General features: G+C 41.9%; 1 protein-coding gene across 2 annotated transcripts in view; it reads left to right on the forward strand.

Moving 5' to 3' along the window:
- The window catches only part of LOC148031524 (coatomer subunit delta-1-like), a 60119-nt gene that overhangs the window by 13957 nt on the left and 27528 nt on the right, over positions 1-18634 (forward strand). The window contains exons 3-10 of one of the 2 annotated variants that reach the window (XM_087685054.1): positions 3623-3846; positions 3940-4182; positions 4278-4431; positions 4524-4822; positions 4917-5100; positions 5200-5353; positions 5444-5506; positions 5701-5797. In XM_087685054.1, coding sequence (XP_087541180.1) covers positions 3623-3846; positions 3940-4182; positions 4278-4431; positions 4524-4822; positions 4917-5100; positions 5200-5353; positions 5444-5506; positions 5701-5797 — 1418 coding nt within the window. The remainder of the gene's footprint in view (positions 1-3622; positions 3847-3939; positions 4183-4277; positions 4432-4523; positions 4823-4916; positions 5101-5199; positions 5354-5443; positions 5507-5700; positions 5798-18634) is intronic. The other variant, XM_087685055.1, reaches the window with a different exon arrangement.

Consider the following 18634-nt stretch of genomic DNA (forward strand, 5'->3'; position numbering starts at 1 on the left):
ATTCTTGCCACGCTTTCAAAGCTTCGTGCTCTCCCAACAAGGCCTCGCACTTCTCTACAGTCCGAAGCCGTCTCTTGATGGAGGCGAGAAGGGGTGCAGACTGTAAGTCAATCTGCTGCCAAATCTGCTCAGCGTCGAACTGGTTTGTGAAGAGGGACTTGAGAAGCTCGACGAGGTGGCTGTCGGCAGAGCCTCGCGTGGCGTATCTACGCAGGGGGGCAGGTATAATAGGAGAAGGAGAGGCTACTGCTTCTTTCTTGCAGAGGATGCTGATGATAACGAATCCCCGTCCTTCGACTCAATTATAGGCTTAGCTCTTTGAAATTCCATCCAGCCAATGTCACTGGTGTGCTCCATGAATTTCCGATCCCTGGGGTCTACAACAAAGCATGCCGTAAATCTCCAAACAGTTTGAATGCTTGAGGTACAGGACGCCGCTGAGTTTCCCCCCAAAAACGGTTCAGACCGAATTAGTCTCCCCTTCTCCTCTTTTAGCTGAGCGAAAAAAAACTCCTCTTTGACAAGAATAACTCTAGTTTCTTTACACCCATAGGAGATCTATGCACCAACTTTGATTTTGACCTTGAGGACTAACGTAGGGTATCTTTGGAGTCATCAATTGCCCCATTAAGAGTCAGCTTTACGATGGATGATCTGCGCACAAACTTCGACTTTGGCCTTGAGGACTGGGTGGCAAAATGCTCTCTCGGAGCTTCACTAGTGCTTTATTCGCTTAAGCAGCTTTTGAGAGACTTCCTTCAACTCTATTTCATGGGAATTATTGAACTTAGATGATCGGCTTCCACAAAGCTTCCTTCGATTCCACAATTTCCTGCACTTTTCTTAGAGATCATCATTGAAATTATCAGCTTGATAATGTCCTTTGGCATCAGTTTTTCATATTTTTCTAACACACACTCATCATGCATCCAAACAGAAACACACACACATACTAGCGGAATATATACATTGGATGCGGGTACTGAAAGGACGGATTATCATAATGCATCAGTCACACACAATGAATCACACGCGGAAAAATAACACAAATGTACAACAAAAAAAAATGGAGGTGTATACGGCTCGGATGCGCAGCAGCACGACACCGTGCACATCTATTGATGATAAGCTATAGGGACCTAACTATCTCACATGAAGTGTTGTGATGAAAGCTTGGTTTGTGCAGAAGCGGTTATGGTACGTCATATATGGAGCTATTCCTCGTTCTAAGTGTCCCTCCAACATTGGATGATTTTGATAAAGACAACCATGAGAAAGTGGTGCTCACATGGGATTTGGATGATACATGTGCGTATTCGGCCTTGCTTTCGGTGTATTTCTAAAGCAGTCCTACTGGTGGTTACCCCCTGTAAGACATCTTTTAAAGTATGGACAAAGGTGTAGCTGTTGTATGTGGCACACCTTCCCCCATGAGGGCAATCACTCTTTATGGACAGCTCCAGCAAATTACATACAAGGCTAAAGATACTGTCCAATCTTTTCTACTTCATGTGACCTAGATCCAAGACCAGCTTTGCACTTCTAGAGGCTTATCTTATTGGACTCGTACTCTCCAAACTCCCTTTGGTGTTTGATGGAGTGGCGAATCCTTTGAGGGCGTAGACATCATCCACTTCTGTTAGTTTTACACATATGACCTTGATGCTATTTGAGCACGAGACGTCTTTGTGGTTATATATAGGGGCGGCTTTCGTCATCTTTTGGAGGTTCTAGTGAGGCTTTTGCTGCTTCAGAGAGGGATTTGAAGAAGCAGGCAGTTCCAGTGTTCCCATTGGGGGAAGAAAGGCCATTTAGGGAAGGATTGCCAAGAGTTAGTGGCTTCTAGGAAGCAAACGAAGCGAGATGCGGACTCCTCCGATGAGTCATCATTTGCCTCCAACTCAGACTCTGATCCTCCAGCCAAAGCGCGAGCCAAGGCGTGGAAAGGATCAACTTCTTTGGCTCGTGGGAAGGAATTGATGGCCCCTTCCTCTGCTGCTTACTAGTAGTGGTGATGATGACATCCCTCATGACTCTCCAATGCCAGAGGGAGTGTGAGAGGGTGGACAGATGGGGCAGCCGTGTCTCATCGATTCATCTATACACATGCATAGGATCCAAAGAGGGACTTCCTTGACGTATTGATTGAAGTTTGGCAAGTTCAAATCCTAGAGCTAGGTAATGCCATCTAGGTTCATGATGGGTTGTTTGAGAGAGAACGGGATTGGCTCTTAGTTTGAGTTCACATGCGGGGACACTTTGGCAGTTGGCCAAAGGCGGGGAATCTATGGTCATGTATGTTCTAGAGGCATTTTTGATAGGCTATTCAAGTATGCTATTGAGAGACATTGGGGCAAACACAGAGATATGCTATGATCTTCTCTATTTTCCGGTGTTGGTCTGATTGGCTCCCCACACTGAGAAGAGAAGATTGGTTGCTTTCCTCACTCCATACATATTGTTAGCTTATGTTCCTTGGCTAAAACCTGCAATTTCTTCAACAAAGATGAGAATAATGGATGCCTTCAAATTCAAGCTGCTCAAATGAGAGAGAAAGAGGTTCCAAATAGCCAAATCAACTTCCTAAATGAGTCACCAGTTGCTTGTTAAACAAAATTCGAATTTGATGAGAGAGAATCAATGCTTGGATAATTAATCATAAGTGAATTGCTCATTGGACCAAACTTAAGCAATGGGCTTGGTTTATAGCTTAAGTGAGCTGCTTATTGGGCAAAACTTTCAAATGATTATTAAATCTAAGGTGCAGACTTTCAAATTAATAAAAGTTTCACATGGCACCTTGTTCCTTTTGCCTTGCCCTTGTTCCACATAGCATGTACACTTGTCCATTGCATGCTTGATGTCAAGTCCTTTATTGCTTGTGCAATAGGTTGCCGAGCCAAGAGCTAGGGTTAACAAAAGTAGAGTTCATTTTAGTTAAATCATTAAGTTCATTTCTCATTCTAGTGACAGTTTGGGACCTCATTGAACGTCTTACAAAATGGCATGTTTGGAAGGCATGCTATGAGCTAGTCTATCCGGGGTGAGCCCTAAGCCTATCCTATCTGAATGGATCTTTGGTCCTCCATCATCCACTCCCTGTAGGAGCACTAGGAGCAGCTCCAATGCTCCCAGCACCAACAAGAGCTTCAGCAGCAGTTTCTTCATAGTTGGGGCCACCGTGGCCTATTCTTCACTTATTAGGATGGTCACCCCCGATAGTGCTATATCCCGCTCCTTTACTTCTCTCTCTGATCCCTTCTAGATCAGCTTGAGGGATATCTCTTCACGGAACTCTTTAACTTCAATTTTATTATCAAGCTGATTTACTTCTTGGATTTTAAAAGTAAGATCTATCATCTGATAGACCTTTTTAGTAATTCATCAGACACACCCTTTTATGCAAACAAATGAAATATTTCTTCTTTGGGGGAAAAAGAGTCAATGTATTGCATGCATGCTGCTGTAGTCTTTTTCAAATAATTAGATTTTTGAGTCTTTTTTGTCAATGTGTAAGATTATGCTTGCTGTAATCTGTTTTTTGTTTAGGTTTTTGATTCTGTTTTATCACGTGCAAGATTAGTGGCAAGCTTATGCACAAATTTTCTTTTGAACTTGACAGCCCTTGTATCCCGGCAATTCATGGAAATGACAAGAATACGCATTGAAGGCCTGCTGGCAGCTTTTCCAAAGCTTGTTGGCACAGGCAAACAGCATACCTATGTTGAAACTGAAAACATTCGTTATGTTTATCAACCCATGGAGCAGCTATATCTTATTCTGGTGACCAACAAGCAGAGCAACATTCTTGAAGATTTGGAAACCCTGAGATTGTTGTCAAAGATTGTATCCTGTTTTTATGTGCTTTTATGAAACGCAGCATTTAAGTTCTCTTCAGTGCACAATTTTTTAGAGCTTCAATCCTTGACCTGGCTGCAGGTTCCTGAGTATTGTCCTAGCTTAAATGAAGATCAAATATGCAAGACTGCGTTTGAGTTGATATTTGCCTTTGATGAAGTGATTTCATTGGGTCATAAGGAGAATGTGACTGTTTTTGATGTAAAGCAGTATCTTGAAATGGAGAGTCATGAGGAAAGACTTCACAACATGGTCGTGCAGAGTAAAATAAATGAGACAAAAGATATAATGAAGCGAAAGGCTAGTGAAATTGACAAAAGCAAGGTAATCTGCACTATGCAGACTTCAGTATTGCTTGAAGCTGTAGATGTATTCTTCTTTGAATCGCATTATTCACACAATTTAAGTATTTTCGGCAGATTGAGAGACATAAATTTGAGAAGAACAGTTTTGTTTCTCTATCTACAAGTGGGCCAATCAGACTAGATTCCAATGGTTTTAACAGTTTGAGTTCTTCAGGAAGTGGTGGATCCATAAGCAACTCGTCTGATTTAGATGGGTACAATTCAAAATGTGAGGAGACCAAGTCCACTTCTATACACCTTGCACCTTGTTTTGCAATATTAGTTTCTATTTCTAAGTTACCAATCCTTATATGTTTGCAGCCAGAGTCTCTGTGTTACCGGCAACAGCTAAGGGTCTTGGAATGAAACTAGGAAAGGGTCAAAAGGCAAACCAATTTCTGGAGTCTTTGAAAGCAGAAGGTGAAGTGATAGTAGATGACATTCAACCAGTTCCAGGCCCTTCAAGATCTCCATTAGTATCAAGTGATCCTGTTGCCATTGTTCTGGAGGAAATCTTAAGCGTTGTGTTGAAAAAAGATGGTGGGCTGGAAACTCTTGAAGTGAAAGGAACCATGTCTCTAATGGTTCAAAATAAGGAAGATGCGCAATTAAACGTTCAGGTCGGAGTTATCCTTTCCATTGCTTCTGTTTATTATGCTTTCTAGCCCAAGAGCTGAATTGGCTTATATCCTTATTTTGTATTGCATCACTTAGATTGAGACTGGTGACAACAAGAACTTCCAATTCAAGACACATCCTGTAATCAACAAGGATCTGTATGAAAGGGAGAAAATTTTAATGCTCAAGGATTCCGGTAAATCTTTTCCAGTTGGTAATCCTCAGGACATATTGAGATGGCGATTGCAAAGCAAGCAGGAATCCTTAGTGCCTCTGTTAAGTAAGGGAATGAGTTGCAGCTTTTGCTATTATGAGTTGAGGTTGATATCAATGCGTTGCTGCTTGGTTAGCTGACACAAGTTTTTCCACTTTATGTCAGTAAACTGCTGGCCTTCGGTTTCTGGAAGAGAGTCCTATGTGAATATTGAGTATGAAGCATCCAAAGCATTTGAACTGCAAAATGTTGTAATCAGTATACCCTTACCTGCTCTTCGGGACCCACCGGTTGTGAATCAGATTGATGGTGACTGGAGGTGTGTTACTTGTTTATGTGCAGTCTTTTCTTCATCTGCAGGGATTTCGTGATTGCCTGTTCATTCTCTTTGCACACCTGTCTTGAACAGGTATGATTCAAGGAAGTCTCTTCTGGAATGGTCTATAATTTTGATGGATGATACAAACAGAAGGTAATATTAAAAAAAGAATTCAAAAAATTTTACAAATCTCCTTTGCTTTTTAATATGATATGGAATTATGACCCTTGGTTTCATGTTTTTCATCTTGTGGCCTTCTATAAACTTCTGCACTTCTGAAATAGGGTTTCTGTTGTCATTTTTCCTTGGCATATTAATGTGGAGATATGCTGGTTAATTCTGTGCAGCGGTTCAATGGAATTTGTTGTACCAGCTGCAGACCCTTCATCATTTTTCCCTATAGATGTGAAATTCTCAACGTCAAAAATTTTTTGCGACATCAAGGTGTGCCTATTGTCTATCATCACTTTCTTTCTCTCTCTCTCTCACGGTTTGAATTAATTAATGAATTGAAATATTTACAACGGGCCTTTTGGCCAACCAAGCATGCTCAAATATAGCTAGAAAACAACACATGGAGCCAAAAGGCTACAAAAAGCACAGCGCTACGATAATAGAAGAAGGGCATCACTAAGTGGGCACAACTTGGGTAGTGCTAATGATATCCATCCATGGAGTAGCCACCTCATTAAGGATCACACCAACTGAAACCACGGGAGAAATTTGCCATAATAACAATCCGTGAACACTGCCCAAGTGACCAAGGATACTTGAGGCTGAATAAAAAATAAATGCATTGCGTGTTCGTTAGATGTGCCAAAGGCCAGTCCAATGTAGAAAATGAAAAAGGCTTGGATTGCTTCAATCATAAATAGGCCATGGACAGCCCAAAACCCAAGAATGGATAATTGTATGTTAACATGTCAGAAGAATAGAAGGAAATGCCTTAGTCTCCATTGGGAGAGCCTAAAGTTGCTGATGAGCACAAACAGTTGGTGCCGGACAACGAGTGCAAATGCATGACCAAGTTGGTAGTGCCAATCCATGGGAATATGAATAGTAGGGTATTCATACAAATGCAAACATGGGACAACAAGAATACTTTGGTAGTGGCACCATTTTTCATACAATGGTTGGTCAAGGACCGCATGGCAATTTGACTCCCATAGGTTTGGCAAAGGACTATGATGAGGGTGGTAAAAGGGTGAAATGTGAACCTTTCAATGGTGCACAAGATAGGCTGAAATTGCGTCTACGTCGGCAAATACACAATGCCTTTCATGTAAGCTTATTGAGGCCTTTTCATGGTGATGTGACAGAGGATGTATCTATTGAAATTCAGCTTGAAGTTGAGGAGTTGGATAAGATATTGGTACTTGAGCAAATATTGATACAAGAAGAGTGAAAGATTACGGACAAGGTTGTCATGTGTGTTGTGTGGTTATCTCTTGCATGTGAGCCTTAGTCTGAGTCAAACGAGGACATTAGAAGCTCTGACATTGTATTTGTTTGTCATTTATGTATTTTGGACACTTTGGATGGAGGGCATATTAGTGCATTTCTTTTTTGGCATTTTTAGCCATTTTAAAGGTTTTGACCTTATTTAGGGTTTTGCCACTTTTTTGCCTATATATAGGCAACTTGCTCTCGCACTCTTATTATCCATCATTGATCCTTGTGATCAGCTAGCCCTTCTTATTCTCTCATCTCCCTGCTACTTTGGTGCCCATACTAACGCATAGAGCTGTGTGTGGGGTTGACCATTACAACCTTGTACCTTCAGCCATTGCTATCACATTGTTCATTCTCTCTCTTGTGTTCTCTCTTTGTCTTCTCTTTGTGTTCACTTTCCTCTTTTTGTTGGGCACTCTCACAAAGCATTCCAAATGGTATTTGGTGAAGTTTTAAAACTATTCACCAATGGATGCGAAATGGATGGAGGATGACGACTTATCAGTTGTTGCAGCTTTACTTTGATGCTTTTTGGCTAGAGCCATTAGAGTAGGGGTCCAGAGTATCACCTGATGCTCGTGAGGGAGATAACACCTCTGCTTCTTATTGATGGACAGCTCTAGATGTAGTGGATCTTGGATGTATTTAGCATAAATTCAGGGTATATATAGCTAACAATATGCTTGCCAGGGGATCACTATTCAGTGTACTAGTCACTATGTTTGGTATGCATATGGTGTGGTTTATTGTCTGTAGCTCTGGAACTATACATTTGTATTAGTTTATGCTTGGTGTAGCATCAATTATGATCAGCATTGGATCATTGGTTTTTGATCATCATAGATTGTTTACCTTATATTGATTTGCGGTAAATGGGGATTAATTTTCAGTAGTATTCAGCTGATTGTATGGATAGCAGCATGTGTTATGATGTCATTGACGTTTCCGCCATTGTTTATGCTATACTATGGTTTGGTTTTGCGAGATAAGTTGAGCTCATGAGTAATGGGTGCATCCCACGATATTCTGGCAATGCTTTTGAGATTCTTGGTGAGTCTTATGCTATGTTATGCTCATTGGTAATTTTTAGCATGTATTTGGCAATAGCATGGTTTGGCACTAGTGGCCAATGTTGTCTTTACTATGATGCCTTGTGGAAATTCCAATGCGGTACTTTGCTTTTGATGCATCTAAATGTGCGATCGGAGACGATTGCAAGGATTTCAAGGGGGAGACCTAGATTGATAGCTTGCTATGTCAGGGCTCGAGCAAGCTCCAAAAGCTCAGTCGGGATGGCCTTGAGCTCTGATACTAGTTTGTGGTGGTACGCGCAATGGTTCAATGTTTGACAATGGCAATCGTGTGGAGAGAGAGAGAGAGAGAGAGAGAGAGAGAGTGTGTGTGTGTGTGTGTTGTATGTTGATGATTTGATTGTCACAGGTGATCATGCACAGAAGGTCAAAGAGACGAAGGCAGCTTTACATCGGACGTTCGAGATGACGGACTTGGGTCTACTCCATTTCTTCTTGGGCCATGAGATTTATCAGTCTCAGAGGGGGATCTTCATCTCTCAGCAGAGATATGTAAAGGAACTCTTGGTTTCTTTTGCGATGGAGGATTGTCGGACCCTTTCTACTCCTATGGATCCGAACTGGAAGGCCACTTCCCATTCAGCTTCTCCCATGGCAGATGCTTCCCGCTATCGTCAGTTGATTGGATCATTGATTTGGCTCCTCAACACTCATGTTGATCTTTGTTTTGCTGTTGGGCTCTTGGCGGGGTTCATGAGTGACCCTTAGACGGTGCATTGGCAGGCTGCCCAGAGGATACTTCGGTATTTGAGGGGGACATTTGATTTAGGGATTCATTATCCTGCAGGCACAGGTGGTTCTTCGGAGACATTCCAGATCCCTCCGGCTTCTGCCCCGCCCAGGCTCTGAGAGGGGGTGTTAGCAGATCAGAGACTAGCCGTACAGTCGGCCGTACAGTCGGGACTACCACGTGGCAGTCCGACCTGTACCAGTACAGTCGGCTGCATTTAATGCAGCCGACCTGCCTATTTGGTGCGCCCAGATTCTGGCTATTTATAGCCGTGATTTCCAGCAGTCTCTGACACTCTTCTGCTCGCAGATTACAGGCTGGAGGCTCATGCAGATTCCGTCTCTGTTCTCGCAGATTTCAGACAGGAGATCGTGCAGATTGCAGCGGACTTCGAGGTGAACAGCAGGTTGCATCGTCGAGGTGGAGACACGCAGTCCAACGCACTGCGCCCGTGTACATATCTGCATATCTTTGTATACAGCACACTTTATACAATAGATCTTCATCTTCCACTGTCTCTTTCTCTCTCTTCTCTCTGCGTTCTCTCTCTCTCAGTCCTACGCTTCCGCACCGCTGCACTCTCACACTTTATTCCCAACACAAAGGACTATGATGGGAGTGGCAAAAGTGTAAAGTTTGAACCTTTTAGTGGTGCACAAGATAGGCTGAAATTGCCTCCACATTGGTGGATACACAATACCTTTCATATGAGCTTACCAAGGCCTTTTCATGGTGATGTGCGAGAGGATGTATCTACTGAAATTCAACCCAAAGTTGAGGAGCTGAATGAGAATCGATACTTGAGCGAATATTGGCACACAAAGGGCAAAAGATCAAGGGTGAGATTTCCAGATAGTGTTTGGTGAAGTTTCAAAAGTATTCGCCAATGGATGCCAAATGGATGGACGAAGATGACTTGGCAAACCATCCTCAGTTATTGGAGCTTTACCTTGATGCTTTCGAGTTAGATCCGGCTTTTGAATTGGGCTTAGTCAGGTTCATTAAAGCAAGGGTTAGAGTATTACTTGATGCTCGTGAGGGAGCTAGCACCTCCGCTTCTCACTAATGGACACATTGCCTGATGCAGTTTACTCTTTTCATGTATGAGGTAGTTCAGTTCGATTATGCATTCGGCATAGATTTGGGGCTGAAACACTTTGGTGATCTTGCCATGCTTTTTTGAACCTTTGGTGTGGAAGTTTAACAAAAAACACCTCTAATCGATGCCTAAAATTTGAAGCTCTATCAAAACCGACCTTGTTTTAGGGAAGAAAACCTAATTTCCTGTATGCAGTTTGAAAGGTTTTCTATGTGCGGGTGGTATTATTCTTTTCCTAATCCTACCATTGCTGCTCTGTATTTATGTGTTGAAATACCAACAAAAATGACAAAGGGGTGACGGTGGAAATTCGAAGTTTCTGTATGAAGTAGTGATATATTTTCAAAGCAAGATGATACAATCCTGCCTTGCGTGTGCTGCATTTTTTATTCTAAAGCTTGACCAAAAACGTATTTGTTTGATGTTAGAAGTTTAGAATTTGTGCAGAGACTTGAAGCAGCAATTGACTACTTGAGGCAACATGATGCAATCTAAGGCCTTATTTTTGTCTTGTGGGGTATATGTCAAAGAAGTAGCCATATCAGCCAAATGTCATTGTGACCAAAAGCAAATCCAGGGATCTAAGAGAAGTATGGGTAAAGCATCAACAACAGGGAGACGTGAATAATGATAGTGGAGTAGAGGGAGAACTCAACACATTGGATGAAGAACAATTTTCAAACTATAGGGATACTTATGGAGATGTGAGTATCTTGGGTACCGCAACAATATACCAATCCCCTGCAACATCCACGATATCTCCTACAACTCCTCCGACCCCATCAAGTATACCAAATTTGCCAGGTGATGAGGAGACAATATTGTTACAAGGAAATCGTTGCAGGTAGAAGACTTACGGCTGTAGAAAGTAGGCTCACTGATGCAGGAAAACATGGACTTGATACATGAAAATGGTAACATGATGCAGCAGGCTACTAAAATGGATGGAGAAAATAGAAACTATTCTAAGTCCCTACAATAGTTTAAGAGGTGATGCGCTTTGTGGGGTAGGTGAAGTAGCATAGTAGGTATCTTCGGTATTTGGCATTGGCTCATATCTATGCTCCGCTCACTTTGCTTACTAAGAAGGGAGTTCAGTTTGTGTGGAGGCATGATTAGAACAAATCTTTTACTATACTAAAGAAGATGCTTGTAGTGGCACTAATTTTGCAACCTCCGCAGTGGAACATCCCATTTCATGTATTTGTTGATGCCTCTGACATTGTAGTGGGTGCAGTTTTAATGCAAGAACAAGTTGTAGGTTGGTTTAGACCTATCTATTATGCAAGTAGAAGGCTTACAATAGCTGAAAAGAACTATACAGTGATTGAGCGAGAAGCTCTTGGAATGATATTTGCATCATAGAAGTTTAGACATTATTTACTAGGAAATCAAGTTATTTTCCATATGGATCATCAAGCTTTATTGTATCTTGTTAATAAGCCATCGTTGATAGGAAGGTTAGCAAGGTGGATGCTCTTGTTGCAAGAGTTTGATTATAAAATAGTGCATACACCGGGAAAAGATCATGTTGTGGCTGATTTTTTGAGTAGAATTGAATTGGCAGACCCTGAGCAAGGGGTAAATGATCAATTGCTTGATAGAGAATTGGTCAATGTTAAGTCTACACCTTTAATTCATTTTGTGATCAGATGCTCAACTTTTTGCTTGATGGAGTGATGCTTGCAGACTTGTCTAGAGATCAGTGTAGAAGATTAGCGTTGCAAAGTAGAGATTTTAAAGTCATCATGGAAGTACTTTATAGGCAGGGAATTGATAATATCCTGAGAAGGTGTGTTGCTATTGAAGAACAACCCACAGTACTCTATGAAGCACATGCAAAATTGTTAGGAGGACACTCCTCGGGTGAAATTTCAAAAAAGAAGATCCTTCAGGCAAGCTTATGGTGGCCAACAGTACTAAAAAATGCTTATTAATATGCAAGGGAATGCGCTACTTGTATGCAGGAAGGTCAACCTCAACCAAGAGATAGTATGTAGGATCATCTAGTGTTGCCTCTAGAGCCAGCCATTTGAAGTGGGGCATTGATTTTGTAGACCCTATTAAACTAGCAGCTTAGCAAGAGCAAAAATTAGTATATTTTGGTATGTACGGATTATTGTACAAAGTGGGTTGAAGCCAAAGCCTTGCGGGATAACATAGTTGTAAGTGTTGCTCAATTTTTTTATTTTAACATAATAACCAGGTTTGGTTGCCTTATAGAGTTGGTAAGTGAATGTGGTAAGCATTTTTTGAATGAAGTAGTTCAGGAGATGACTTCTAGGCATATAATTCTTCATAAGAAGTCAACACTCTATCATCCTCAGGCTAATAGACTAGCAAAGAGTTCTAATAAGATTTTACTTCGAATTCTGAAGAAGATAGTAAGTGATAACCACAAAGATTGGGATACTGAATTAGATTTAGCATTGTGGTCTTTTAGAACTGCTTATAAATTAGCCACGAGAATTACACTTTTTAAGTTGGTTTATGGCATGGAAACAGTTGTACCAATGGAATTTCTAGTTCCTAGCTTAAGAGTGCCAATAACTCATCGGTTACCTCATGAGGATTCAGTGCATGATAGATTGGAAAAGTTAATGCAGCTTGATGAGGATAGGATGATTGCTCACTACCTATTAGTAGTTGTGCGTTCAAGACGGCAAGCTTGGATTAATAGGCATATCAAAAGGAAGATATTTAAGGAAGGAGATCTTGTTATGGTTTATAATTCCAAACTTGGCAAACATCCTGGAAAAAGTTGTGGTATACAGGTCCATATGAAATTGTTAAGGATGTTGGCCGAGGGACTTTTATTTTAGCAACACTGTAGGGTGACATTATGAAACCAGCCATTAATGGTTTTAGGTTGCGGAGATTGATTCAACCTGATAAGGATCCAAAGAAAGAATTACAAGATGAGATACTAGTTGCAGTCAATTTACTTCAGGTTTCCGCAATTATTCCTGAAGCAGGAACCTATGATTTTTTAATCCTTTTGGTTGTTTGTCGGTTTGGAGGAATTCATTCTCTTAAGGAGGTACCAAAATATTATTGGGATAAGTTGTAGATGTTTTGATTCTTCAAATTATTTTTGAAAATCAGCTAAATGCTCACCAAGTTGTGGTCTTGCTGCGGGAGGTGCAATATATTATTCTTCTTGTTGCAGTTCTATTTTAAGCAATGTGGGAGTTTATGTTCTTGTCATATTTTCCTTGAAGAAGCATTGTTCATGGGAACAACCTTTATGATCAATATTGTTTTAAAGCTTTGCTACAACTCATGATGCCTTGGGTCAAGTGGTATTTTAAAGGTCTTGTAATGTTTAAGCAAAAATGCATGGTTGATGGGACATGCAATGGACTTCAAGTAAGTGGAAAGAGTTGTTTATTTGAACTGTATGAAGTGTTGCATTGGTAGTTGTATCAACTACAAATGAGGGGTGAAAAATCATGTGTTATCCAAATTGGGAGTACCACTAGTAATTAGTGTAGAGAGAGCTCTCACTTTTTGAGGAGTGTTACTCATTGTTTTAATGGAAAGGGGAAAAGACAATGGGCAATGGCAAAAAAACACCCTCGTTCTCTATCATAAGTGTTCACAGCCATGAGTGCTCAATGTCTTCTTTCTCATCATCATTCTCACCTGTCTGCACATGCTTCTTCATTACCAGTCCAATCGCCTGCTGTAGCTGAGACCATGGTGAAGATGAGGAACAAAAGGCTCAAAAACTCCCTGCCAAGAGAAGGTGACAACATCACAAGGATGTGTAGACCAAAGAGGAGTGGAGTGATAGTCCACCTGAGTTGACTCCATCAAGAGCAAAGGATGTGACTCCAAAGCCTACATTGCCTGTTTCTAGTGAAGAGGATGGTGAGGCATCTACACCCTTAGTTGATCCGGTTCTTTACATGGATACTTCGAAGCCTAATACCAGGGGTTGGCTCATGCAAATCGGTCTCTTGAAATTTGCTGAATTGCCTTCGTCATCTTGGACCAATAATGCTCATGCCAAACAATAGTTGTCTATTCTTAGGGAGGCCGGTAAGATTAGGGGTAAATTAGATATTACACCATCTTTGTTGGCTGAAGCTTTTGCTCTTGAACTTAATGATCATGTAAAACTTTGGCGCTATACGGAGGTAGTGATGAAAGAAGACTTTGGTAATGCTACGGGTGTAGAAATCAATAGCGGAGATACTTCATTAAGTGGTTTATGGAAAGATTTCTTCTTTTCATCAAGACTGACACAATTACTAGGGATACATTTGGAATTTTATGGCATGCTGAAAATGTGGCCCTGCTCAATTGGCTTGGGACATTGTATGACAAGTTCATGTAGGAAGTACATGTTCCTACCGTTAGAAAACAACAGCAGAAGAGTTGCGTTGGATCAATGCTTGGAGCATTGTATAATCATTTGCAAGTGGTATGCCCTGACATAAAGCCTTCTTTAGGTGATGGGCATTTTAAAAAATTTAAAGCTGAAAATTAATTTAATAATTCAAATAATGCTAGAAAATGGGATTAGAAGGGTGCCACTTGGCAAAACTTGCTCATGCAAGTGGGAAAGACATTTTTGAGGTTTGGAGAGAGAGAGAGAGAGAGAGAGAGAGAGAGAGAGAGAGAGAGAGAGGGTCATTCCAGCCTTGTGCAAGTAGAGAGAGAGAGAGAGAGAGAGAAGAAGGCTGCCATAACTACTATAACAATTGACATGCCATTTCTAGTTAGCAAAAGACCCTTCAAGAGCTAGTGACATGCCTTGAAGAGTCTACAACAACGGAAGACAGCAATTTGCGAGTTGTTTCAGCCAAACAAACATCATATTCGGTGTGTTTCATCAATGGAGAGAGCTTTCATGGTTGTATAGACAAGGCGGCAGCTGGGTTTTTCCATTTTGTCATGATAGAAGTCTGAAATTTCTCTCTATTTAGTATTCTCTCTCATTCTCAAGCCATATTTTAGTATTCTAATCCCTAGATGTTGAGAAATGTTGAGAAACCACTTCTCAATTCATACATTTCATTTAGGGCTTTGCATTGACAACCTCGAAAAGGGCTGTTGTCCACATTTTGGCGACTTTTTCAGTGGGTGCCTACACAACGGTGCGTCATTCTAGACAACTTATGCCTATAAATAGGCCTATATTTTAGTATTTTAATCCCTAGATGTTGAGAAATGTTGAGAAACCACTTCTCAATTCATACATTTCATTTAGGGCTTTGCATTGACAACTTCGAAAAGGGCTAGTGTCCACATTTTGGCCACTTTTTCAGTGGGCGCCTACATAGCGGTGTGTCATTCTAGACAATTTATGCCTATAAATAGGCATTCACTCCATTCATTCTTTACTTTTATTACTCCTATCACTCTTCAATCATTCTTCACTGTCTTCCTCCGTTACTGACACCCTTCCCTTCATCAACCCCTTCCACTGTCCTCACACCCTTTCAAGAGGACATTGCGGTTCGTGGGTCATGGCTGCCTTCGCACTTTCTCTTTTGCTTTAGGTTCCCTATTTCATTATCAGACTTTGTGTTTGGAGCATCTTTCACCTGGCGTCACCATCATCTACTTGGCATCAACACCCTTTTCCTTCAGGCTCCATCTTTACCTGTGTTCTTCATTGTGGAGATCTTCTCCTTGCCTGGCTTTATCATCTCCACCTTGGTGTTAGTATCCTAGCCTATGGCAAGAGTCTCCATTAAAGAGCGTTAGTGATTTCATCACTTGTCCATCATAGGGGCTGCTAGGACCTACGTTTTTGCAGCGTGGCTCCTTCTCCATCACCTAGCGTCACTCGTTTGTCACAAAGGCTGTTGGGACCTGCGTTTTTGTAGCTTGGCATCTCCTCTATTATTTGGCGTCATCATTATCCACTTGGCGTCAGCATCTCGGATGCTCTCCTTGTGTTTGAGAGCTCCAACACTTTGGGATTTGCATTTTGCTGCCCAGGTCACTCCTCAACATTAGAGGACTCTGGTTTGCTCCCTTGACAGTTGGTGATTATCTTCCACATCTTTGACGACATCAAAGGATTGCAGTTCGCTCCTTCAACAGTTGCGTTTCACCTTCCAGTGATTACTTCAATAACCCATTGCTCGAAGGACTGCCTTTCACTCCCTTCACTATGCAGATTTCCCACAGTGTTGTTGCCTAATTCAGACAGAACAATGCAGTTATCTTTTGATTTTGAGCTTTGGATCTGTTGTTTCAACTTTTCTTCTCATAGCATGATTCAGTGCATCATCACCGTGTTCTTGTGTTTCTAAGTTTTTCTTCTCTCTTAGTGTTTGCCGTACACACTCTGTGTTACTCCCCGCAAACCCTAGTGTTTTTTTGCACCGTCGTTTATTTTGAGATGGTATTAGAGCATACCTGTTATTTTTGACATGGTATCAAAGTGCAAGAGCTCAAAGAGCTAAAGACCCTGTTCATCTGAGAAGGCAAAGACAGGTTGCAGGTTTGGCATCGTCTATTTATTTCCCCCTTTATTTTTGTTGATCACTAGGAGATAGAGTTATCCTTCTCTTTCTCTCTCACGCACCCACCCTTTTACAGGTTGACACTTTGGTGCTATGACTTTTCCATAGGCAAATGGACAGATCATTGGGTGCTCCTCTTCTGATATCATTGGAACCCCCACCGATGGTTGCCACCATGGACCTTTGCTCCCTACCCTATCAGAGTATATGCGTCTACCTTCAGGAACTTGTTGTGCCACCTCTCCCTTCCGGGTCACAAAGTTTATTTTGCATTGGCTTTCAGATTTTTATGCTCAAGGCAATATGACACATCCAATGCGCACTAAGCCCTTTCGAGCCATAGGAGGATCGATTGGAACCACGGCCTCCTCGCGACCGTCGCAATGCGCTATGAAGGTCACTTCTACTTCTTCTAGGGTTTCATGAATGCCACCTCGATAACCGTGGTTCTACAGTCCACTCCTCCAAGAGACAATAATTGTTGGATACTGTCCCCTTGACAATGTACTCCTTCAAGAGAGATTGATTGTTTGATATCTTCCTTTACTTTGGCTTTGCCGTCCATTCCACTGAGAGATAGTGACTGTTGCCCACCCTTGGCTCCACATGAGCCTCACCTTTTCTCACCCTCGACTACTTAGGTTCGAGAGGCCACCTTTGGGAGTTCTTCAATGTCTTCGATAACCCAGATACCTTTTCGATATGACCGGCGGCACTTCCTTCGTCATTAGATGATTTAGAGTCCATGATTCATGAGTTTTTAGATTCCCTCTCTCTTGCAAAGGGGAATATAGAGGGGGATATATTCTCTTTGCCCTTAGAGGGGGCTTCTACTTGTTGGGGGGCCCCCGCACCTTCACCCTCAAGGGGGGTGCCTCCTCATCATAAAGTTTGTCCCTCCATTTACACTTTTGGGATGGTGGTCTTTGAGCAGTCATTTCTCCTATTGATATCTAGAATCTTCAGAGACCGCCTAGATCAGGGCCTTGGAGGTTCAGCCATAACTTGGTGACGAGGCCTTCGAACTCGTTATGGAGCTAGTGGCTTGCTCTCGAGGTGGAGTTAGGTTCTATAGTTCATCCGGTCTATTGTTCCTCACTATAGGTTACCTTTGAGGTGGCAATCTTGGATCTCTGGGATGCTCTTCTTCTTCATCGTATCTCTCTTTGCTCCTCTTTCTTCATCCCTTTTTGGGCTTGAAAGGGGATATTGAGAAACCACTTCTTTAGCTTATACATTTCATTTAGGATTTCTCACTGACAACCCCAAAAAGGGCTGGTGTACACATTTTGGCCACTTTTTCAATGGGCGCCTACAGTGGTGCATCACCCTAGACAACTTATGCCTATAAATAGGCAATCACTTCATTCACTTCTTTACTTCTACCACTCCTAGCACTCTTCAATCATTCTTCAGTCCTCTTCGTCCATCATTAGACACCCTTCCCTTCACCAGCCCCTTCCACTGTCCTCACACCCCTTCAGGAGGACATTGCGGTTCATGGCTTGTGGCTGCCTTCACTCTTCCTCTTATGCTTCAGGTGCCCTGTTTCATCATCAGGCTTTGCATTGGAGCATCTTCCACTTGGCGTCACCATCATCTGTTTGGCATCAACACCTATTTTCATCATCCTCCACCTTTTGTTAGAAGTGGTGCAGCAATGGAAGCGTAAACATAAGCTGTAATAAAGTGTTGAAACACAATACAAATGAGAACTCAGATGTATGCTCGGGAAATGGAATCCATATACCAAGACATGAGACAGTACAGAAGCAATGTGAGTCACCGGTTGTGGAGGCACTGACACATGCTCCCTCTCTCCAAGAACTGCTAGGTGATGAATGAATGGGAGGAGGGAGCCTGAGATTATATAGGCCAAATAAATGCCAAAAATATGATTGGTCGGCCAGCATTAAATGCTGGCCGACTGGCTGCAAATAATGCCAAAACACAATAAATGTTGGCAAATAAAATGCCTAAAATATCTCTGTGCCTAGCCTGATGTACCACATGTACAGACTCAATCATGAACTGACTAATCTGCTAACACCTTTATCTACGTTTTTCATTGTAGAGATCTTCTTGCCTAGTATCATCATCTCCAGCTTGGCGTCAACATCCTAACCTCTGGCGATAGTCTCCATCATTGAGTGTTAGTGATTTCATCACTCATCCATCATAGGGGCTGTTGGGACCTGCGTTTTTGCAACGTGGCTCCTCCTCCATCACCTTGTCAGAGTAAAGCAATGCAGAAGCGAATGACCAAGATAGAGTGAACAAAGAGAGAAGAGAGAGAGAGAGAAAGAGATAGTGAAACACGGAAAATCTGCAGTGAACAATGTTGTATAAGGATGCAGAAATATAAGAATGTCTGCTTATGTCTCCACCTCAAAGATCTCAGTCTCCGTTTGCCCCAGGGCAGTC

The sequence above is a fragment of the Lygodium microphyllum genome, chromosome 9, assembly GCF_053477565.2.
Source record: "Lygodium microphyllum isolate KBCC chromosome 9, Lygodium_microphyllum_v1.1.10, whole genome shotgun sequence".
NCBI classification, from domain to species: domain Eukaryota; kingdom Viridiplantae; phylum Streptophyta; class Polypodiopsida; order Schizaeales; family Lygodiaceae; genus Lygodium; species Lygodium microphyllum.